This window comes from Bos javanicus, chromosome 16 (assembly GCF_032452875.1).
Source record: "Bos javanicus breed banteng chromosome 16, ARS-OSU_banteng_1.0, whole genome shotgun sequence".
In the NCBI taxonomy this organism is placed as follows: domain Eukaryota; kingdom Metazoa; phylum Chordata; class Mammalia; order Artiodactyla; family Bovidae; genus Bos; species Bos javanicus.
In genome coordinates this window covers 31,274,937-31,299,973 of record NC_083883.1, presented here as the reverse complement: position 1 = coordinate 31,299,973, position 25,037 = coordinate 31,274,937, and the positions used below count along the sequence as shown (strand labels likewise).

The 25,037-nt window shown below is 39.5% G+C and overlaps 2 protein-coding genes across 2 annotated transcripts in view; one reads left to right on the top strand and one right to left on the bottom strand.

Annotated features, from left to right (window-relative positions):
* Nucleotides 1–16,059, top strand: part of SCCPDH (saccharopine dehydrogenase (putative)) — a 29,999-nt gene extending 13,940 nt beyond the window's left edge. Inside the window, exons 6-12 of the mRNA XM_061382437.1 lie at nucleotides 4,720–4,850; nucleotides 5,502–5,619; nucleotides 6,689–6,808; nucleotides 6,901–6,957; nucleotides 12,539–12,650; nucleotides 14,084–14,165; nucleotides 15,418–16,059. Of these exons, the coding sequence (XP_061238421.1) occupies nucleotides 4,720–4,850; nucleotides 5,502–5,619; nucleotides 6,689–6,808; nucleotides 6,901–6,957; nucleotides 12,539–12,650; nucleotides 14,084–14,165; nucleotides 15,418–15,523 (726 nt within the window). The 3' untranslated portion in view covers nucleotides 15,524–16,059. The remainder of the gene's footprint in view (nucleotides 1–4,719; nucleotides 4,851–5,501; nucleotides 5,620–6,688; nucleotides 6,809–6,900; nucleotides 6,958–12,538; nucleotides 12,651–14,083; nucleotides 14,166–15,417) is intronic.
* A 297-nt stretch (nucleotides 16,060–16,356) lies between these two features.
* The window catches only part of LOC133227664 (kinesin-like protein KIF28P), an 80,562-nt gene continuing 71,881 nt past the window's right edge, over nucleotides 16,357–25,037 (bottom strand). Inside the window, exon 23 of the mRNA XM_061382439.1 lies at nucleotides 16,357–17,305. Within this exon, the coding sequence (XP_061238423.1) occupies nucleotides 17,153–17,305 (153 nt within the window). The 3' untranslated portion in view covers nucleotides 16,357–17,152. The remainder of the gene's footprint in view (nucleotides 17,306–25,037) is intronic.

Sequence of the window (25,037 nt, the reverse complement as noted above, 5' to 3'; positions counted from 1 at the left end):
TTGAGTATGCAAAATTAGGGAAGATTACTCAGTCAGTTCAGTTCAGTCGCTCAGTCATGTCCGACTCTTTGTGACCCCATGAATTGCAGCACGCCAGCCCTCCCTGTCCATCACCAACTCCCAGAGTTCACTCAGACTCACGTCCATCGAGTCAGTGATGCCATCCAGCCATCTCATCCTCTGTCGTCCCCTTCTCCTCCTGCCCCTAATCCCTCCCAGCATCACAGTCTTTTCCAATGAGTCAACTCAAGTATTGGGTTATTTGGTCATTCTTGAGCCAAACAGTGAGACCTGGGGTATAATGGAGTACTCAGATAGCCCAGGCCTGGGTCATGGGCCTTTGGAGGGGGAATCATAGGGCCAAGCCCTTCTGAACACCATGGAACAAATTCCAAATAGGAAAGAGAGTTTTCTAAGTAGAAGACAGGGTAGCAGAATTAAAAATTCCCTGCAGGGGACCAGTGTAGAACTGACAAAAACAGATGTCCACTATAGGGAGATAATGAGAAAATAAGTAGAGCTAAAAAAAAAAAAGAGGCTTCTTTTGAAAGAGCAGCAGGAGATGATCTGTAATACAAAATGATAATACTTTCTCCTTCATATAATTGTTATGAAGATTAAATTAGTCAATGAATATAAATCAGAACAGTGGTTGGCACTTAGTAATCACTCAATAAATATTGTTAAGTCCTGTTTTTATAAGGACTCAAAGTTGGGGCTTGATCAGGACCAAAGATTTGAAAACATCAGATTCAATGCAGCTCCTTCTCATTCCCCTTAAAGCAAAATATGAAGCCTTAATTTCCCAAGGATGGACAAAGATAACTCTCTTGAAGAAGCATCCCTTGGCCCAGGATTGGTTTCCTCCTGCTCCTTCTCCTGCTTTTCCCCTTAAGCTTTATTACTTTACGTAAAAATTGAATTATAGACAATGTATTGGACCATAAAGCGACTCAAAGAATATCCGAGGATTGAAATCATGTTCTCAAGACAGTGCTGTCCAGTACATCTTCCCACGATGATGCAGGTTTCCATATATGCTGTATAATGACTTCCATACCGGATGGCGCAGCTCCAGTGCAGGTGTCAGCCCCGGCCTGCTCTTATATGGCTGCAAGCTAGGAATAATTCTACTATATTTAGAGAGCTATAGTGGGAAACGAAGAATGTGTAGCAGAGACCATATGTGGCCTACACAGCCCAAAATACTTAGTTTGACCTTTTACAGAAATAGTGTGCCAATCGCTGTATGTTTCAGGCTATAATACTATTACAGTCTAGAAATTGTACACCAGAAATCAGTGAAGAGATAACAAGAATTCAGTCTCTTCACTTCTTACAGGTGTTTAGGATTTTCTCTATACTCCTAAGTCAGTTTTGGTAGGTTGTGTCTGTGTTAGTTTCCTAGGACTGCCGTAATAAAATACCACAGACTGGGTTGCTTAAACAAGGGAAACAGTGTTTAAGAAGGCCAGATCTAGCTAGAAGGCTAGAAGTCCATGATCAAGATGTTGGCAGGGTGGGTTTCTTTTGAGGACTGTGAGGGGGCTCCATGCTTTCTCCTAGCTTTGGATGTTCACTGGCACTCTCTGGTGTTCCTTTGTTTGTAGATGCATCACTCAGACCTCGTTTTCATCTTCACATGATGTGTGTGCGTGTCCAGATTTCTCCTTTGTATAAGGACACCAGTAATTTTGGGTTGGGGGGTCCACCTCCTCCAGTATGACCTCAACTTAACTAGTTAAATCTGCAACAACCGTATTTCCAAATAAGGCACATTCTGAGGTGCTGGGGGTTAGGCCTTCAGTATACAAACTTGGGGCAGGGACACAATTTGATCCATAACAGTATCTTTCTAAGAATTTGTTCATTTCATCTAGGTTATCTAATTTGTTTGGCATACAACTGTTCACAGTATTTCCTTATACTCCTTTTTCTTTCTGTAAGATTAGTAATCCCACTTCTTTCATTCCTGATTTTAGTAATTTGAGCCCTCTCCCTCTCTCTCAGTCCAGTTAAAGGTTTTTCAATGTGATGAATTTCTTTAAAGAACTGACTTTGGTTTCATTGACTTTATTGTTTTTCTTTTCTTTGTTTAATTCCACTTGAGTCTTTATTATTGCTAGAAGACTAGAATGGAAAGCAGAAATATAAAAATCAGTTGCATTTCTATATACCAGCCACAGTTAGAAAATGAATTGTTTTGAAAAAAAGACCATGCAATGGCACCCCACTCCAGTACTCTTGCCTGGAAAATCCCATGGATGGAGGGGCCTGGTAGGCTGCAGTCCATAGGGTCACTAGGAGTTGGACATGACTGAGCGACTTCCCTTTCACTTTTCACTTTCATGCATTGGAGAAGGACATGGCAACCCACTCCCAGTGTTCTTGCCTGGAGAATCCTGGGGATGGGGGAGCCTGGTGGGCTGCCATTTATGGGGTTGCACAGAGTTGGACACGACTGAAGTGACTTAGCAGCAGCAGCCGCAGCATAGTAGCATTAAAAAATCAAGAACTAGGGGACTTCCCTGATGGTCCAGTGGTTAAGAAACTGTCTCCCAATTCAGGGGACGCAGGTTCAATCCCTGGTTGGGGAACTGAGATCCCCATGACACAGGGCAACCGAGCCCATACATAGCAACTACTGAGGCTGTGTGCTCTAGAGCTCGGCCCCCGCAACAAGAGAAGCCCACACACCACAACGTGAGAAGCCTGTGTGCTGCAACAAAGAACCATTGCAGCCAGCACTTTAAAAAATTAAAATGATCAAATACTTAAGAATAAGTGATACAAAATGTGTAAGAGTTCTTTGAAGCAAACTATAAAATGTTATTGAGTGACCTTAAAGACAAGCAAATATGAGAATCCACCATATTCATCGATTTGAATACTCGAGTTTGTCAGGATGTCAGTTTTCCTTAAATTGATTTATAATCCCATATAATTCCAATCAAAATCCCAAACAGGTTTTTTTTTTTTTTTTTTTGCTTGTTTTCTTTTAGTGTGAAGCTTGACAAACTAGTTCTAAAATGTGTATGAAAATGCAGAGGGCTGAAAATAGACAACACTTTCTTAAAGGAGAATAAGGTAGAACAATGCTCTTGAATATCAAGTCAGAGTGTAATATTGGCAGGGAGATAGCAATAGGTCAACAGAACAGGATAAAGAGCTCAAAGTAGTTTGTGCATATATGAGCACTTGATTTATGGTAAAGAGTCTCTTCGGAAGATGATGGGTATGGAGAAACAATGAAATTGGACTCATACTTTGCACTGTGTACAAAATCAAGTTGAGATGGGTTATAGACCTTGATGAATAAGGCAAAACACTAAGCTTTTAGAAGGTGGCATTTCATGGCCTCAAGGTCGGGAATGGCTTCTTTTTGCCCAGAAATATATTTTATTTTATTAATTTATTTTTATTGATGTATAATTGACATATAACATTATACTATTCAGATGTACAACAGATTCAGTGTTTGTATGTATTACAAAATGATCACCATGGATAGTTAATATCTATCACCATATTTAGTTATAATTTTTTTTCTTGTGATGAGAACTTATAAAACCTCTCAGAAAATTTCTAATATGCTGTATAATATTTTTGTATACATTCAAAAATATTTAATTGAGTAATTTTTTAATCTAAGACACCATTAAGAAAATGTTAAGGTCAGCTGCAAAGTAAAGAGGTATTTCTAACACATGATGAATCCTGACATCACAGTTTTGAACAAAAGAAGCAAAACTCAAGAAATATACACTATATGGTTCCATTTCTATAAAATTTAGAAACAGGCAAAATTTACTACACTGTCTAGAAATGAATTCTTAGGTGGTAAAATTAAAAAAAAAAAAAAACAAGAATTTTTCTTGATTATCACAAAGGCAGGAAAGAAGGAGGGCTTTCTGGGCTTAAATAGATGTTAGCCTCATAATTACATTAAATTATGCTTTTATGTTCTGTGCACTTTTCTATTTTATAGCAAAATAAAAGGTTTTTTAAATGAGTTGTAGTTTTTGTCTTTTTAATGGCTTATTTGTACAAGAAGATACTCTTAGGTTTTTAAAAAATCTGTTTTCCCCTGATTTTAAGAAATCTTTGCAAATAGGTCAAATTGGCTAGGTACAGATTGAGAATAGTTTCCCAAATTAAACTTGGAAGACTTTTAGCTCTGTTTTAGTTTTAGCAAAACAGAAGTGATTAATTTGTAAAAAAATGGAAGTTAGATTGGTATCTCTCTACCTTTCAGTTTCATCAAAGCTGTTTTGTGAAAACATGAATCTTCTGATGATTTTATTATTTCTTTTTTCCTGCTTAAAGAAATCAGTGATAGTTAAGTGAAAATGATGAAGTGAAACTCACTGGCTTGTTAAAAAGAAGATAAATGATGGTAGGAGGAAAGAAGAAAGGGCATGTGTTATAAATATGTAGTATGTAAAAAGGATGTAAACAGCGAATATGATTGTACTAGTGAATGTTACTGCTGCCTAGCTGGTCATAAAAACTCATCTCAAGATTATTGAGTTAGAGATTATGCCTTGCTCAAATAAGAGGCAGTGTTCTTTGTATCAATTATAAATGACTTCGTTTTGCATTTTAGTAATTATCCCTTAAGACATGTTTCTTTAATATTTTAATTTTTTTTGGAGTGTAGTTGATTTACAGTGTTGTATGAGTTTACATGTTTCTTTAACTCTTGAATTATTTTGTTAGGGGTTGTGTGTTCATGATGGTACCTGGAAGTCAGCAGTTTATGGTTTTGGAGATAAGAGTAATTTGAAAAAGCTACGAAATGAGTCAGATATGAAGCCTGTCCCAATTGTTGGACCAAAATTGAAAAGAAGGTATATTATCTCAAAATCTGTTCTTCAGGTTATCTAAGCATATTGTTGTTTATCTGACTGTTAATAGCATGTGCTCTTAAAAAAGCCTGGAGACTGTTATAGTGAGTTCACTGTTATTTTCAAAGATAAATAAAATATAATTAATATGTTACACTAAGTTTAACTACTTCATATATAATAATACATTTGGATTCTGGGAAAAATTAGTTTTATGACTCTTCACTATCAGTATCAAAATTAAACATCAGTTAAATTTTATGCAATAAAAATGTGATGATCTTATGTATGTTAATCAATATATTAATAGTGTTTATATATGAGAACCCTGAACTCAGAGTTTGGCTATTGAAATGAGTGTTCTTTTTATCGTTATCTGAAGAAATTGTTGGGGTACAAAACATGGTTAAATTATGTATGTGTTAAGTGCCCATGGTATGAAGAATACTAGTGTTCTAACTTTTCACTTATTTGGGTGCAAGTGTAGAGAACAAAGGATGAATACTAAAGTAAATTTTAATGAAGAGCAGATCTGCCATCATTATTGTTACCACTAATTGCCTCAGCAAGAGTTAAGGTTTTTATTCAGAAATTTCCCAGTTAAAGTTGTGGTCACTGTAAATGGAAAAGCTGCAACTTGGGTCTGTCTTGCAGGTGGCCAATTTCTTACTGCAGAGAACTCAACAGTTATTCCATTCCTTTCTTGGGAGCAGATGTGTCTGTTGTGAAGCGGACTCAGCGTTACTTGCATGAAAATTTAGAGCAGTCACCTGTAAGTATATATGATTTATTTTTTAGTAAAGAGTATTCTAGTTTGTTTCAGTTCCTCTATCAGTGTAATGTAGGATTTTTATGTTTATAAATCCAAAAAAGAAAGAGTTGAATAGTGAATGTTTCAGTTTCTGGAAGCATAAAGAACTAGTAGTGTAGAGCATTTTGCATTTTATGGGCGTGGTAATAGTTTCCTCCCCGGAGAAGGCAATGGTAACCCACTCCAGTACTCTTGCCTGGAAAATTTCATGGGTGGAGGAGCCTGGTAGGCTGCAGTCCATGGGGTCGCGAAGAGTCAGACACGACTGAGCAACTTAACTTTCACTTTTCACTTTCATGCATTGGAGAAGGAAATGGCAACCCACTCCAGTGTTCTTGCCTGGAGAATCCCAGGGACGGGGGAGCCTGGTGGGCTGCTGTCTATGGGGTCGCACAGAGTCGGACACGACTGAAGTGACTTAGCAGCAGCAGCAGCAGCAATAGCTTCCTCCCACAATTCAGATCTGACCTTCTGAATATGTTTTTTACATGAGACAGTAGAAGCAAGTTCAGTGCAGGAAATCCTGGTGTTGTAATCAGCCAACAGTCCTGTTGGGAGTTTGAGCTGCTAGAATACTTTCTGTTGCTTATGGAGATATCTGGGTTCTTCTCTCTCCTGTCCTTGCTGCCTCTGGAGTCCCATCCTACTCAATTAGTGAGGGAAGTCATTATTCCCACTGCCGAGACTTGAAGAGGAAACTATTTCAAGTTAAAAAAAAATTTCTTGAAGAGGTTGTAAGTGGAGTATACATTCTATAATGTATAATTATTAAACTCAGGCATATGATTATGAACATTTCATATTTGTATTCAAGGAGGGGGAGCTAATTATTGTTTCCAACAATTCCTTTTAAAAAATGTCCCTCTAGTGTCTGTTTTCTGAACAAGCTTTTAGAACATAACACATTCATAAAGTGAAAACTGCTTTCGTTTGATATTTCTGACTGTAGAATAAGTTATTAGTAGCTAACATTTTTTTATTACTTGGTCTAAGAAGGGCATAATATCCTGATTTTATATTCTTAATCTAGGTTCAGTATGCTGCTTATATAAATGTGGGAGGCATCACTTCTGTTATTAAGCTGATGTTTGCTGGACTCTTCTTTTTGTTCTTTGTGAGGTTTGGCATCGGAAGGCAACTTCTCATAAAAGTAAGTAAGTTTTTATGAAATTAAACCTATAGAAGTATTTCTATGAATTTTTAAAAATATGACTAAAGTTTGGTGTTTTTTTTTCCCTGTAGTTCCCATGGCTCTTCTCCTTTGGTTATTTTTCAAAACAAGGTCCAACACAAAAACAGGTAATCCTTTCCTTTGTATCCAGGTCTCTAAAATAATATTTTTCTTAATTTTGTTTTTACTTTTCCTCAGTGCAGTGATAATAATAGCTAAGACTTGATGAAGCACTAACTGTGTTTCAGACATTCTTATGTTCTTTATATACATTACAATATTCAATCTTTTCAAACACTCCTTGAGGGAGGTGTTATATCCATTTTATAAATGAGGAAAATAAGTAACAGAAGTAACAGAGAGGCTGAGAAATTTGCCAAAGTCCTGTAGTAAGTAGATAGCCAGGCTAGAATGAGAACTGAGCTGTTTGGCTCCAGAAATTGTGTTCTCTTTACATCGTAGAAATTTCAGATTTTTTACTCTTCAGTTGTACTCCTTCGTTATCTCATCCTTTTTACCTCCTCTGTCCCTCTCTCCGAAACTTACTTCCTTTTTCCTCTTTCACACACCCTGGATTCCCATGGTAGATAAATTGAATCGTCACCTGTCCAATATCCTCAGTACGACTGCTTTAGGCACTTAAAATATAATGTGTAAAATCTGAACTTCTTTCCACCAAACCCTCTTCTTCCTTCTATGTTTCCCATCTCAGTTGGTGGCACTATCATCTGCCCAATCAAGAACGTAGGCATCATTCTAGATTTTTCTCCAAATCCATCACAACTACCTTAGTTCCCTCTCTCTTCTCTCCTGTCTCCCTTCTCCGCCACTTCCTTCTAATTGTGTTAAAATTAAAATACACATGACATAAAATTTCCCATCTTTACCATTTTAGTTCATCAGGGATACAGAGGGCTGATTGTATATGCCCTATTTTGCTTATCCACTCATCTGTGCGTTGACATTTGGATTACTTCTATCTTCTGTCTATTTTAAATAATGCTTTTATGAAATTGAGTGTGCATTAACATCACTGAAGAGCTTTCAAAAAGTCCAGTGCCCAAGCCACATTCTACACCAATCAAACCTGAATCTCTGATCATCTGTTTTGGGTTCTCTCCCAAAGTTGAGATCTCTGCTATGAGGCCCCACTTCACACCTACTGAATCAGAATGTCCAAATGCCAGGGTCAAAACATGTATTTGAAAAAAGCTCCCTGAGTGATTCTGATATATAATGTCCCAGGTGTGAAAGTCATTGCCAAAGCAGTAAGTCAGGGAAGTATTTTAAAGAAGGTGATAACAGGGTCAGATTTAATTGTTTATTGAAGTGTAGTTGATTTACAATATTGTGTTAGTTTCAGGTATATGGCAAAGTAACTTAGTTATACATATATTTTTTTTCACGTTATTTTCCATTATAGGTTATTACAAGGTATTGGATATAGTTCCTTCTGTTATACAGTAATTCCATGTTGCTGATCTATTCTGCGTGTAGTAGTTTGTAGTTGTTAATCCCCTACTCTTAATTTATCTGCCCCCCTTTCCTCTTTGGTAACAATAAATTTGTTTTCTATGTCTGAATTTGTTTATATTTTGTATCAGTTTTTAAATTCTACATATAAATGATATCATATATTTGCCTTTCTCTGTTTGACTTACTTTACTTAGTATGGTATTCTCTAGGTCCGTCTGTGTTGCTTCAAACAGCAATATTTCATTCTTTTTTTATAACAGTAATATTTCATTGTATATATACATATTAGGGGCTTCCCTCATAGCTCTGGTGGTAAAGAATCTGCCTGCAATGCAGGAGACCCAGGTTCGTTTCCTGGGTTGGGAAGATCCACTGGAGAAGGAAATGGCAATCCACTCCAGTATCCTTGTCTGGAAAATCCTATGGACAGAGGAGCCTGGTGGGCTACAGTCCATGGAGCCGCAAGAGTCGGACATGACTGAGCGGCTAAACCACCACCACACCGTGCATACCACATCTCCTTAAACCAGTTGTCTGTTGATGAGCACTTGGATTGTTTCCATGTCTTGGCTATTATAAATAGTGCGGCTATGAACATTGGCATGCATTTATCTTTTGAATTAAAGTTTTCCTTTTTTCTGGATATATGGCCAGGAGTGGGATTGCTGGATCATATGGCAGCTCTGTTTTTAGTTTTTGAAGGAACTTCCATCCTGTTTTCTATGGTGGCTGCACCCATTTGCGTTCTCAGCAATGACGGAACGTACAGTATTTATCTTCGTCTTACTTTACCTGAAGTCCATCCGTGTCATCACAGATGGCAGGATTTCATTCTTTTTTATGGCTGAATAACATCCCTGTGTGTGGACACGGACACACACACACACTCACTACATTTTCTTTGCACATCAGTGGACATTTAGGTTGTTTTCCATATCTCAGCTATTATAAATAACGCTGTGGTGAACATGGGGATGCATATATTTTTTCAAATTAGGGTTTGGTTTGCTTCAAATAAATATCTGGAAGTGGACTTACTGGATTGTATGATTTGCATTTCCCTGATGATTACTGACACTGAGCATGTTTTGTTAGTCACCTGTATGTATTTTTGGGAAAATGTCTATTCAGGCCCATTTTTAATCAGATTGTTTGGTTGAGTTGTATGTATTTTTGTATATTTTAGATATTAACTCCTTATTGGATACATTTTTTGCAAATATCTTCTTCCATTCAGTAGGCAGTATTTTTGTTTTGTTGATAGTTTCACTGTGCAAAATTCAGTTTAATGTAGTTCCACTTGTTTATTTTTGCTTTTGTTTCTGCTAAGAAGACATCCAGTAAAATAGTAAGACTGGTGTCAAAGAGCATACTACCTATATTTTCCTCTCAGGAGTTTTGTGGTTTCAAGTCTTACATTTAAGTTCTTAATCCATTTTGAGTTTATTTTTCTATATGTTGTGAAACAGTAGTCCAGTTTGATTTTTTGCATGTAGCTGTCCAATTTTCCCAACACAGTTTATTAAAGAGACTGTCTTTTTTGTTGTATGTTCGTGCCTCCTCTGTTGTAGATTAATTGAACGTGTAAGTGTGGGATTATCTCTGTGCTCTCTATTCTGTTCCATTGATCTATGTGTCTGTTTTTTTTGTGCCAGTACCATACTGGTTTGGGGTTTTTTTTGGCCATGCTGCACAGCTTACAGGATCTTAGTTCCCCAACCAGAGATTGAACCCATGCCTCCTGCAGTGGAAGCATGGCGTTCTAACCCCTGTACCACCAGGGAGTTCTCAGTACCCCATACTCTTTTGATTACTGTACTTCTGTACTGTAATTTGAAATTAGAGAAGATGATACTTCGAGCTTTGTTATTGTTTCTCAGGATTACTTTGACTCTTTGAGGTCTTTTGACTTCAAATTTAAGAATTATTTGGTCTCATTCTGTGAAAAATGCCATTGGTATTTTGATAGGTATTGCATTGACTGTGTAGATTTTCTTGGGTAGTATTGTCATTTTAACAATATTAGTTCTTACAATCCAAGAGCATGGTATCTATTTCTATGTGTCATCTTCAGTTTCTTTCATTAGTGTCATGGTTTCTCAAGCACAAGTATTTTACATCCTTGATTAGATTTATTTCTTGGTATTATTCCTTTTGATGGGATTGTAAATAAGATTGTTTTCTTAATTTCTCTTTCTGATTGTTGTTAGTATATAGAAATGCAATAAATTTCTGTATGTTAACTTTGTATTTATATCCTGCAACTTTACTGAGTTCATTTATTAGTTTTAATAGTTTTTTTGTGGGATCTTTAGGATATTCTATATATAATACCATGACCTCTGCATACAGTGACAATTTTACTTCTTACTTTCCAATTTAGATTCCTTGTATTCTGTTTCTTGTCTGATGGTTGTGACTAGGACTGCCAGATACTATGTTAAATAGAAGTGGCAAGAGTGGGTACTCTTGTCTTGTTTCTGATCTTAGAAGAAAAGCTTTCAGAAAAGCTCTCAACTTTTCACCATTGAGTATGCTGTTGGCTATGGGTTTGTCATATGTGGCCTTTATTATGTTGAAATATGTCCCCTCTATATATACACTTTGTTGAGACTTTTTATTATAAATGGATGTTGAATTTTGTCAAGTGCTTTTCCTGTGTTTAAGATGATTATATGATTTTTATCCTTTATTTTGTTAATGTGGAATATCACATTGACTTATTTGTGGATGTTGAACATGTTTGCATCCCTAAACTAAATCCCACTTAAGTAGAGTATATGCTGTGCTGTGCTGTGCAAAGTCACTTCTGTTGTGTCCAACTCTTTGTGACCCTATGGACAGGCTCCTCTCTCCATGGGATTCTCCAGGCAAGAATACTGGAATGGGTTGCAATGCCCTCCTCCAGGGGATCTTCCTGACCCAGGGGTCGAACCCATGTCTTTTATGCCTCCTGTATTGTTAGGCGGGTTCTTTACCACTAGCGTGACAGCCAGATCTTAATTATAGCTTATGTTCCATTCAATGTATTGTTGAATTCAGTTTGCTAATATTTTGCTGAGGACTTTGCATAGGAAGCTGAGGCTTCGCTGGTGTCTCAGTTGGTAAAGAATCCCCCTTCAATGCAGGAGACCTGGGTTCAGTTCCTGGGTTGGGAAGATCCCCTGGAGAAGGGAACAGCTACCCACTTCAGTATTCTGGCCTGGAGAATTCCATGAACAGAGGAGCCTGGCAGGCTACAGTCCATGGGGTCGCAAAGAGTTGGATACAACTGACTGACTTTTGCTTTCATTTTGCACTTACATTTATCCGAGATATGGGCTGTAATTTTCATTTCTTGTAGCCACCTTGTCTGGTTTTGCCTTTAAATAATGATTTCTCTTTTCTGGTACCTACTTTACTTTTCTTTGTAATAAACTTCTCTATTAGATATGTATGTGTGCTGTGAGGACACAGACAATTCAAGACCCTGGCCTCCTGCTCAGTAAATTTAATAATGCTCTCCACTAAACTAACCCTGTAGTTCTAATTCATGTTTCATATTGTTACTAGATCTTCCCCCTTCCCCTAAACTAAGCTCTAGAAATGCCACATATTTTATTTTATAAATACTTTATGTGGCAGGGCCTAACATAATGTCTGACAGTTGGTTTATACTTAATAAAAATTTGTTCACCATGGCTTTGTTACTTTATTTCTAAGTTTAGTGATTATGACAGATGCTTGGATAAATCTTCTATAATTTAATTTTGAATCAAATTTTTATACTTCTAAATGGGGCAGTTTTGTGTCTATATCCTAGGCCAATATTACCATTACTTGCTGACTATTTTTGTCTTCTCACCTCAAACATATCTAAAGCCAGAGTAACATATTCTGTCCTAAAATAAAAACTACCTCCAGCTTTTCCTCTGAAACTGCCTGTTTTAGTAATGCTGTTCTTTCAGCCACAGCCTAAGATTCATCTTTATTCTTCACTAAGACTCAGCTATATTCCTCACTACCTCTGTCCCCAGAACATTACACCAGTCAGCAAAACTTACAGTTCTTCAAAGAATTATTTTTTGTTCCATGCTTAGTTAAGGATGACAGGATATTCTATCTAATAGAATATTGATTGTGGTATCTATTAAAAATGTATTATATGAAGTATAATGTTGATAGAATGTTTTATTGTGTTCAAGGAGGAAATGACATATTTATTTAATAAACTCTTTGCTTTCTGTTCCTCAGATTGACGCTTCCTCATTTACGATGACATTTTTTGGTCAAGGGTTCAGCCAAGGCGTCTCCCCTGTTAAGAACAAACCAAACATCAGAATTTGTACTCAGGTGAAAGGACCAGGTATTTCACATGTGACTGAAGAACGTTTGGGAGTTTTACATTGTCTTAAGCTGTAAAGTGGTGTACTAGTCATAATTTCTTTTTAAAATTTGTTTTAGAAATCAATTTACACAGTTATTTAAGTTAATAATGATAAATAATTCTGTCAAAAGAAGGATTGGAATTACTGGTATCATTCAGTTTTATTGTTGTATACCTCTCTCTGATTTTTTTGTTTTCTTTCAGTATGATTCAGTAATTCTGAATGGAATTTTTAATATAAGAAGACAAGGGGCTGATTGATATTTATCTGTTCTACTCTCATACTCAAGGGTCACATTAAAGCCTTTTACTTATAACAGTAGTATAATTATAATCAAGGCTGTGGTCCAAGCTTTCTTTGGAGTCTGGGATCACCCTGACATTGCTTGTAAAATATGTGCACATGTGTGTTTTTCCAGGGAGGGTAAAAATTTTGATAGGTTGTTAAAAAACTGTCACCCCAAAACATTCAGTAACTAGGAGTACAAATTGTAGAGAACTATATAGAGACAGCCCCACTGTGAGTTACATTTCATTACCATCCTTCCTAATAGATCACGGGCATCTGTTGTACAGTTTTTAATCAAGCCAAATAGCAAAGATATCTTTGCATCTTGCATTTTTTTTCAAATTTCTACTTGGGTTTTTAGGATAAGCTATGTTCTTATTTGACATGAATATAAACACCAATGTTATACTGGTTTATAGACTTCTTTTAAAGTTACTTCTTAAAGTTAGACTTCTTTGAGAGTTACTCAGTTGTCCTTTAAGAAACTGAGTCTGTTTTTTTAAAGTGAATTTGATTGATAAAGGTCAGTTCAGTGTGAGTTGGGCTTCCCTGGTGGCTCAGATGGTAAAGAATCTGCCCACAATGCAGGAGACCAGGGTTTGATCCCTGGGTCAGGAAGATCCCCTGGAGGAGGAAATGGCAACCCACTCCAGTATTCTTGCCTGGAGAATCCCATGGACAAAGGAGCTGAATGGGCTGCAGTCTAAGGGGTCGCAAAGATTGCACAGTGTATGAATAAATCTAGGATCATTGGTAAGAGTGTTGGCTTGAGCTAGCTGCCCTCATGTGATTCTGGTTCAACCACTGTCTAACTCTGTGAATGTGAATGAGGCGCTTAACCTCTCTATGCCTCAGTTTCCTCATCTGTAAAATGGATATAAAATAGTACTAACCTTGTATGATTGTTAAGAGGATTAAATGAGTTTAATAGATTTAAAGCACTTAATACAGTTCCTAACACTTAATAAGGACTATATAAGTGTTAATTGTTATTTTTGTTATTTCATGAACAGAGTATTAAGGAAATTCTGTACACTAAGATATAAAATCTACCATTTGATTTTTTGGTGCTATTGAATGTCTAGTTTATACTTTCTTTTTCTTGATCACCTGTTTTCTGCAGAAGCTGGCTATGTATCTACCTCCATAGCCATGGTCCAGGCAGCCATGATTCTTTTAAATGATGCCTCTGATCTTCCTAAGGCGTGAGTCTGGTTTTCTTCAAATTTAAAGATATCTTTTCCATTTATGTTATATTTTAGCTTATTTTAGTTCAGTTTTCAGGTATTGGGTTTACAATATCTTTGATCCAAAGAGAGAGATGAACTTAAAACCGTGAGGAAGTTCCTTACTGACTTCTAGAAATAGTGCAGAAAGAAATGAGAGGAGAAAGAAGTTGAGAGCCATGTAAGTTGGCTTCAGTTCCTTCGAAAAATAACTCAGATCCCAAGTTAGCTACTCAAAAAAATGTCCCCGTAGGTCATTGTTATTGACAGGAGCCCTTAATCCATGCTGAATGATACCCAGCTGCCAGTGAGAGCCTTGATTCATGGCATCCTGGCTAGATAATTATAAAGTACACTATATTACTGGAGGATTTAGCTGTTAGCCTAAAAGTAGGCCAGCTTTACAAATAAGCATAGGCTTGCAGGCTTAGAAACAAATCAGGTATGACCAGAAACTAGTAAGTAATAAACATAAAAATTATATAAAGTGAAACTTAATTATATTTTCTTCAAATATTTGTATACCCTTTGAAAATATTTAGCATTTTCTGAATGGTAGCCATTACATGTAAAAAAAACTTCTTTTCATCCTATTTGTCCTGTTTATGCTTTATTAATAATTGATTACCTAAGTTTATTTTGTCCATGGGTATATTTAGAGGCTTCCCAGGTGGCCCAAGTGGTAAAGAACCCGCCTGCCAGTGTAGGAGACAGAGACATGGGTTCAATCCTTAGGTAGAGACAATCCCCTGAAGAAGGGCATGGCAACCCACTCCAGTATTCTTGCCTGGAGAATCCCAGAGGAGCCTGGCAGGCTACAGTCCATGGGGTCCCAAAGAGTTGGACACAACTGAAGTGACTTAGCATGCATGCATGTATATATTTAATCTTCCTGAGTCTTAGGGCTGACTTTATAAACAGCAACTGTTACTTGGGTTGATAACCCTCCATGTGGCCCTTCCAACACACACACACCAGTGTAATGGAAACAGTCTCATTATCACTGAAACAGTCGAGACAGGTTTGCTAGGTACTAGTTTCCTCTTAAATAATAGCTACTTGCTCACTTGGCTGGTTTTAGAAGTGGAACCAAAAACAGTCCATGATGAAATTAAGAATCGGGTTTTTATAAGTTTTGCATTGCTTTGATAGCTAGCTGTCCAGCAGATCATACTAGCAGAGGAAGGGGCTGGGGCTGGGCATTGTGCACTGTTTTTATCTTGTCTTACAGGGGTGGAGTCTTCACGCCCGGAGCAGCTTTCTCCAGAACAAAGTTGATTGACAGACTCAATGAACATGGCATTGAATTTAGTGTCATTAGCAGCACTGAAGTCTAAACATTTGAATAATTAATTGAAGTCATAAAATGTATGAATTAACAGCTTTTTAATTTGGTGTGTTGAAATGCTTCTATAAACCTATCTGACTATATGTGGAAAAGATTGTCAAATCTAAAATATGTATACATTAAAAGCAGGAAATTGTACTAGCTTACCCCAGATTTCAAATCTTAGCTGGTTTTTGTGATTTTATTGCTTTTGAGAGAAAACTTAATATTTGACTGACTTTTTCATTGAAGAATTCATGGTCATTTTTTATAAGTGAGCTGGCAGATCAGAGGATGGGATGGGTGGCTCTGTCTGTGTTGCTGACACACCCAGGCTGGTGGTCATGTGAGATAGTGGCTGCTGTTTTCCTTGTCATGGTATCAAATGAGATCTCACTTTCCCATGAATTTCTCTGCATAGTGTAGGCCTTTGCCAAATGAAACTGCAGTTTTTGCTGTTTTAGCCTAGTTTTTCACCCATCTACACTGACTGATTTTGGACTCTTACCTAAAGTTTAATAATAAAGGATTGTCAATTGAACAGTGGATTTGTGTTTGGACATGTCTGTGTAATTGAGTAATGGTAGAAATGTGCTTCCCAAGCAGTCTGTGTCCTGCTAATAACTGGGTTTATCATTCATTTTCCCTGGTTCTATACCTGTGGTTAGTTTGAAAGATGTAGCTGGTAAATTGCTACTGATTTTCACTGCCTAAGCAAAACTTTTCTCTAATTTACTTTTATATTTAACTACATTTTCCACTGAAGCCTAAAAATAAGGCAAAGACTATTCCTTTTGTAATCATACCATAAACACAAATAAGTGTTCTGTTACATTCATCATGTAAAGAGGACAATCATTTCCTTTATGGAATTTCTACAATACAGTGAGAGGCATGAAACTGATAAGAATCTTACTCATGTTAGACGGCAACTCTGTCACTTTTCACTTTCATGCATTGGAGAAGGAAATGGCAGCCCACTCCAGTGTTCTTGCCTGGAGAATCCCAGGGACGGGGGAGCCTGGTGGGCTGCCGTCTATAGGGTTGCACAGAGTCGGACTGAAGCGACTTAGCAGCAGCAGCAGCTGGAAAAACTGTACAGAAGAAAGAGGGTCTTTAACTTAAAGAAGAACAGATAAGGAAAGAGACTTAGAGAGGGAACATGGCTTGCTCCAAACCACAGAACTGATTAGTCATGGATTCAGCTCCAGGCAGTCGATCCTCTTGCTGACTGCTAACCATTCACTGCTCATATTTTCCACCTCACCTTCAGCCTGAATTCATTTTTACATGATTTTAAATCAAATAAAAAGGAATTTTGCTTGAAAGCAGTGTAATAGGTTGAGTGAGTGAGAAATGGGTTGACTAGGTTGAGTCCACAATTCAGCTCCGATAGCCAAGTTAATTAAATAATCTTGACAACTCAAAGCGCAAATGTTTTCAGTTGGTGTATCCTCTGGGAAAGATTGAAGGCATGAGGAGAAGGGGACGACAGAGGATGAGATGGTTGGATGGCATCACTGACTCGATGGACATGAGTTTGAGCAAGCTCCAAGAGTTGGTGATTGACAGGGAAGCCTGGAGTGCTGCAGTCTGTGGGGTCGCAGAGTTGGACAGGACTGAGCGACTGAACTGAACACTATTCCACATGCAGTAAACATTCTTTCTTCTGTTTCACTATAAGAGCAACATCATTTTTCAGTTTCCACAAGCTGGATTCAAGTAGGTCCCCAAAGTCCTTTAACATTTGTGACTGTTGGTGTACAAATGGCCGAAGCATTTGATCATCTTCCTAAAAATATATGAAAGAAAAAAATGATATTGTTGTCAAACCCCAAATTCATATGCCCAATGCACAGTGAAGCCAAACAAACTGAAATAGTGGAGTTTGGAGCAAGGAAGCTTGTATTAGTTGAGGAGGCGCCAACTCTGAAGATGGGATTCCTAGACTCATCTCAAATCCATCCTACTGGCTAGCCAGGGTGCAAGGGTTTTAAAAGCAAAAGTAAAGGGGGTGGGGGTGGTATGTGATTTCAGCTCCCCTATAAGACCTCAGGTGCAGACTTCTGAGCATCATCTTGTAACTTGAGTCTGTCATTGTGATTGATCTGTGTCCTGGCAAACTAGTATATCATGGTCTCATGATCCCTTAACTTCTTTTGGAGAGACAGCAAAAGCAATGATGGTTATTTACCTCATGATGGCTCAGGAATTCAGTTCTTAATTGACCCAGTGTCACTAATTTTAAGACTGCTTGTGTTGCAGGAAGGAGAACCCCTTCCAGGGCCAGAAAGTGGACTCTGGTCTAATACTCAGAAATGAATGGTCAGAGGAGACACATGTGTTGACAAAGCAAGAGATTTTATTGGGTAGGGATGCCCAGGCAGAGAGCAGTAAGGTAAGGGAACCCAGGAGAACTGCTCTGCTACATGGCTTACAGTGGGTTTTATGGTGATGGGATTAGTTTCCTGGTTGTCTTTGGCCAATCATTCTGGTTCAGAGTCTTTCCTGGTGGTGCGTACATTGCTCAGCAAAGGTTGATGGCAGTGAGAAGGATTCTTGGAGGTGGTTGGACACGTGGTGTCACCTTTTGACCTTTGCTGAACTCTTCCGGTTGGGGTGGCTTAGTAGTTTCATGTTCCTTACCAGGACCTCCTGTCATAAAATAACTCATACAAATGGTAACTATGGTGCCTGGCCAGGGTGAGTTTCAGTCCGTGTGATTCCCCTCACACTTGGGGCCATTTGATAGAGCATTATCTCCACAGTTTGGGGTCATAAGTCAACGCATTGTTTTAAGCTGACAATCATGGAAAAGATGTTGCTGGGCTTGTTTTTCCTTTGTGTCTGTGTTCCCTTACTCCTCTAGTTAGTAATTGCTTGAATCTGCTCTTTGGAACTCAGGGAAGGTCTAAGAGAGGAAAGTCTTTTTCTCCCAACAAGAACGAGGGGATGTGTACTCAAAAGGGCCTGAAGTGTCCTGCTCAGTTTCAGTCTTAGTAGACTCACTTCATTATAGTAAAAGGATGGTGTGTGTACATGAGGGGGTGCCCTGTAAGGTCTCCCTTTGAGCTGGAAAGCTGCATTTGAAAGCTGCTACCAGAGGCAACAATTCACCTAGGAGCAGGTCTGGTTTAGGAAGCCTGCCTAAATGACCCTTTCAATTCAGTTCAGTCACTCAGTTGTGTCCTACTTTTTGCAACCCCATGAACCACAGCACACCAGGCCTCCCTGTCAATCACCAACTCCCAGAGTCCACCCAAACCCATGTCTATCGAGTCGATGATGCCATCCAACCATCTCATCCTCTGTCATCCCCTTCTCCTCCTGCCCTCAATCTTTCCCAGCATCAGGGTCTTTTCCAATGAGTCAGCTCTTCTCATCAGGTGGCCAAAGTATTGGAGCTTCAGCTTCAACATCAGTCCTTCCAATGAACACCCAGGACTGATCTCCTTTAGAATGGACTGGTTGGATCTCCTTGCAGTCCAAGGGACTCTCAAGAGTCTTCTCCAACACCACAGTTAAAAAGCATCAATTCTTCAGTGCTCAGCTTTCTTCACAGTCCAACCTTCACATCCATACATGATCACTGGAAAAACCATAGCCTTGACTAGATGGACCTTTGTTGGCAAAGTAATGTCTCTGCTTTTTAATATGCTGTCTAGGTTAGTCATAACTTTCCTTCCAAGGAGTAAGTGTCTTTTAATTTCATTGATGCAATCACCATCTGCAGTGATTTTGGAGCCCCCAAAAATAAAGTCAGCCACTGTTTCCACTGTTTCCCCATCTATTTGCCATGAAGTGATGGGACCAGATGCCATGATCTTAGTTTTCTGAATGTTGAGCTTTAAGCCAACTTTTTCGCTCTCCTCTTTCACTTTCATCAAGAGGCTTTTGAGTTCCTCTTCACTTTCTGCCTAAGGGTGGTGTCATCTGCATATCTGAGGTTATTGATATTTCTCCCAGCAATCTTGATTCCAGCTAGTGCTTCCTCCAGCCCAGCGTTTCTCATGATGTACTCTGCATAGAAGTTAAAAAAGCAGGGTGACAATATACAGCCTTGATGTACTCCTTTTCCTATTTGGAACTAGTCTGTTCCATGTCCAGTTCTAACCATTGCTTATTGTCAACAGGGAAAACTGGTGAGAGAATCCAAATATTTGGGACTGGCATAATACTGTAGACATTCTGAAGTTTGCAAAGGACATGTGGGTGGGGATTCTCCTATCAATAGGGTTGACTGATATGGGTCCCCTGCCCCATAGGAGAAGGGACTGCAGATACCCCTGTGGGCCAGGGCGCTGGTGAGCAATGGTAGAGGAGGTGACGGTGCTCACAGAGATGGGGAGTGGGCAGGGGGCAGGTAGTGTGTCATGGCACCTCCTTTTAGTTTCTGTTTCCCTGATGGTTAGTGAAATGCCTGCTCAAAGACTTTGGCCATTTTTTCCAATGTGTTTTGCCACGTGTTGTCTTTCTTATTTTAATAAATATGTAGTTGTTTGTTTAGTCTGGATACTAACATCACCAACTCAGCACACATGAGTTTAAGCAAACCCTGGTAAAGGACATGTTTTAAGCAAAACATGGTAAAGGACAGGGAAACCTGGTGTGCTGCAGTCCATGGAGTCACAAAGAGTTGGACATGACTGAGTAACTGAACAACAACAACAATACAAATAGATTCTCCCAGGTTGTGGCTTATTTTTTACTTTATTTTTAGTGTCTTTCACCACAGTAGTTTTTCTTTCTTTCTTTATTGTGAGCTGAGCGCTGAAGACTTGATGCTTTTGAACTGTGGTGTTGGAGAAGACTCTTGAGAGTCCCTTGGACTGCAAGGAGATCCAACCAATCAATCCTAAAGGAAATCAATCCTGACCGTTCATTAGCAGGACTGATGTTGAAGCTTCAGCTTCAATCCTTTGGCCACCTGATGGGAAGAACTGACTCATTGGGAAAGACCCTGATGCTGGGAAAGATTGAAGGCAGGAAGAGAAGGGGATGATAGAGGATAAGATGATTGGATGGCATCACTGACTCAGTGGACATGAGTTTGAGCAAGTTCCAGGAGTTGGTGATGGACAGGGAAGCCTGGCATGCTGCAGTCCATGGGGTCGCAGAGTCAGACACGACTGAGCAACTGAACTGAACTGATACATCCAAAAGAGTGCCCCAAATGTATGCATCAGATCAGATCAGATCAGTCACTCAGTCGTATCTGACTCTTTGCGACCCCATGAATCACAGCACGCCAGGCCTCCCTGTCCATCACCAACTCCCGGAGTTCACTGAGACTCACGTCCATTGAGTCGGTGATGCCATCCAGCCATCTCATCCTCTGTCATACCCTTCTCCTCTTGCCCCCAATCCCTCCCAGCATCAGAGTCTTTTCCAATGAGTCAACTCTTCGCACAAGGTGTCCAAAGTATTGGAGTTTCAGCTTCAGCATCATTCCTTCCAAAGAAATCCCAGGGCTGATCTCCTTCAGAATGGACTGGTTGGATCTCCTTGCAGTCCAAGGGACTCTCAAGAGTCTTCTCCAACACCACAGTTCAAAAGCATCAATTCTTTGGTGCTCAGCCTTCTTCACAGTCCAACTCTCACATCCATACATGACCTCTGGAAAAACCATAGCCTTGACTAGACGAACCTTTGTTGGCAAAGTAATGAATGTCTCTGCTTTTGAATATGCTATCTAGGTTGGTCATAAGTTTCCTTCCAAGGAGTAAGCGTCTTTTAATTTCATGGCTGCAGTCACCATCTGCAGTGATTTTGGAGCCCCCAAAAATAAAGTCTGACTCTGTTTCCACTGTTTCCCCATCTATTTCCTATGAAGTGGTGGGACCGGATGCCATGATCTTCGTTTTCTGAATGTTGAGCTTTAAGCCAACTTTTTCACTGTCCTCTTTCACTTTCATCAAGAGGCTTTTGAGTTCCTCTTCACTTTCTGCCATAAGGGTGGTGTCATCTGCATATCTGAGGTTATTGATATTTCTCCTGGCAATCTTGATTCCAGCTTGTGCTTCTTCCAGCCCAGAGACTCTCATGATGTACTCTGCATAGAAGTTAAATAAACAGGGTGACAATATACAGCCTTGACGTACTCCTTTTCCTATTTGGAACCAGTCTGTTGTTCCATGTCCAGTTCTAACTGTTGCTTCCTGACCTGCATACAAATTTCTCAAGAGGCAGATCAGGTGGTCTGGTATTCCCATCTCTTTCAGAATTTCCCACAGTTGATTGTGATCCACACAGTCAAAGGCTTTGGCATAGTCAATAAAGCAGAAATAGATGTTTTTCTGGAACTCTCTTGCTTTTTCCATGATCCAGTGGATGTTGGCAATTTGATCTCTGGGTACAAGTTAAACACGTCTGCTCAAGAAAACACTCTGTCTCTTGATTTCCTCCTGGTCACACCCATTTCTCCACCCCCAGAAGCAACCACTAACCTAAGTCCATCATCATTTTCTTGCCACCTAGAATGCAGCCCTAAACAGCCCTATATTTTGCCTGTTTTCTGGCCACTTGTGCCGTAATTTACTTATCTTCTGTGGATGTGCATTAGGATGTTTCCATTTGGGGAGCTATAACGGAAAATGGTTAAAATACCATCTTATGCATATATGCGTGGGTTTCTACAGGATTATTCACCTGGACCACCATCTGAACCACAGAACAGAAAATGACTTGAATGACTATCTTCCCAGTTCTCTCAGGAATGGTTTATAACAAGGACCATTCCAGATAGGTAGGAGAAAAATTAATTCATTACATACATAGCATACCAAGAAAGGTGGTTCAAACTTGAGTCGAAGGCAGAATAATCTAGCTGCTGCTGCTGCTGCTGCTAAGTTGCTTCAGTCGTGTCCGACTCAATGCAACCCTATAGACGACAGCCCATCATGCTCTACCATCCCTGGGATTCTCCAGGTAAGAACACTGGAGCGGGTTGCCATTTCCTTCTCCAATGCATGAAAGTGAAAAGTCAAAGTGAAGTCGCTCAGTCGTGTCCTACTCTTAGCGACCCAATGGACTGCAGCCTACCAGGCTTCTTTGTCCATGAGATTTTCCAGGCAAGAGTACTGGAGTAGGGTGCCATTGCCTTCTCTGAGAATAATCTAGAGGGCTCATTAAAGCCCAGTTGACTGGGCCTCACACCCAGAGATTCTGACTCAGCAGGTCTGGGAGGAGACCCTGGAATTTGCATTTCTAACAATATTCCAGGTTATGCTGCAGATGCTGACTGGGAGGACCACACTTTGAGAACCTCTGCCTCAGGGCATGAGGGTGCAGTTCTCTGCACAACCAGTTTACTCTGTGGAGAAGAGGAGTTGAATTACAGGCTTATAAGATGGAGAAGCTCTATACAGTCAGCAAAAACAAGACCGGGAGCTGACTGTGGCTCAGATCATGAGCTCCTTATTGCCAAATTCAGACTTAAATTGAAGAAAGTAGGGAAAACCAACAGACCATTCAGGTATGACCTAAATCAAATCCCTTATGATTATACAGTGGAAGTGAGAAATAGATTTAAGGGTCTAGATCTGATAGATAGAGTGCCTGATTAACTATGGACTGAGGTTCGTGACATTGTACGGGAGACAGGGATCAAGACCATCCCCATGGAAAAGAAATGCAAAAAAGCAAAATGGCTGTCTGGGGAGCCTTACAAATAGCTGTGAAAAGAAGAGAAGCGAAAAGCAAAGGAGAAAAGGAAAGATATAAGCATCTGAATGCAGAGTTCCAAAGAATAGCAAGAAGAGATAAGAAAGGCTTCCTCAGCGATTAGTGCAAAGAAATCGAGGAAAACAACAGAATGGGAAAGATTAGAGATCTCTTCAAGAAAATAAGAGATACCAAGGGAACATTTCATGCAAAAATGGGCTTGATAAAGGACAGAAATGGTATGGACCTAACAGAAGCAGAAGATATTAAGAAGAGGTGGCAAGAATACACAGAAGAACTATACAAAAAAGATCTTCACGACCCAGATAATCACGATGGTGTGATCACTCACCTAGAGCTAGACATCCTGGAATGTGAAGTCGAGTGGGCCTTAGAAAGCATCACTACAAACAAAGCTAGTGGAGGTGATAGAATTCCAGTGGAGCTATTTCAAATCCTGAAAGATGATGCTGTGAAAGTGCTGCGCTTAATATGCCAGCAAATTTGGAAAACTCAGCAGTGGCCACAGGACTGGAAAAGGTCAGTTTTCATTCCAATCCCAAAGAAAGGACATGCCAAAGAATGCTCAGACTACTGCACAATTGCACTCATCTCACATGCTAGTAAAGTAATGCTCAAAATTCTCCAAGCCAGGCTTCAGCAATATATGAACTGTGAACTTCCAGATGTTCAAGCTGGTTTTAGAAAAGGCAGAGGAACCAGAGATCAAATTGCCAACATCTGCTGGATCATGGAAAAAGCAAGAGAGTTCCAGAAAAACATCTATTTCTGCTTTATTGACTATGCCAAAGCCTTTGACTGTGTGGATCACAATCAACTGTGGGAAATTCTGCAAGAGATGGGAATACCAGACCACCTGATCTGCCTCTTGAGAAATTTGTATGCAGGTCAGGAAGCAACAGTTAGAACTGGACATGGAACAACAGACTGGTTCCAAATAGGAAAAGGAGTACGTCAAGGCTGTATATTGTCACCCTGCTTTTTTAACTTCTATGCAGAGTACATCATGAGAGTCTCTGGGCTGGAAGAAGCACAAGCTGGAATCAAGATTGCCAAGAGAAATATCAATAACCTCAGATATGCAGATGACACCACCCTTAGGCAGAAAGTGAAGAGGAACTAAGAAGCCTCTTGATGAAAGTGAAAGAGGAGAGTGAAAAAGTTGGCTTAAAGCTCAACATTCAGAAAATGAAGATCATGGCATCTGGTCCCATCACTTCATGGCAAATAGATGGGGAAACAGTGGAAACAGTGACTGACTTTATTTTTCTGGGCTCCAAAATCACTGCAGATGGTGACTGCAGCCATGAAATTAGAAGACGCTTACTCCTTGGAAGGAAAGTTATGACCAACCTAGATAGCATGTTCAAAAGCAGAGACATTACTTTGCCAATAAAGGTCTGTCTAGTCAAGGCTATGGTTTTTCCAGAGGTCATGTATGGATGTGAGAGTTGGACTGTGAAGAAGGCTGAGCGCCAAAGAATTGATGCTTTTGAACTGTGGTGTTGGAGAAGACTCTTGAGAGTCCCTTGGACTGCAAGGAGATCCAACCAGTCCATTCTGAAGGAGATCAGCCTTGGGATTTCTTTGGAAGGAATGATGCTGAAGCTGAAACTCCAGTCCTTTGGCCACCTCATGCGAAGAGTTGACTCATTGGAAAAGACTCTGATGCTGGGAGGGATTGGGGGCAGGAGGAGAAGGGGATGACAGAGGATGAGATGGCCGGATGGCATCACTGACTCGATACACACGAGTCTGAGTGAACTCCGGGAGTTGGTGATGGACAGGGAGGCCTGGCGTGCTGTGATTTTTGGGGTCGCAAAGAGTCGGACACTACTGAG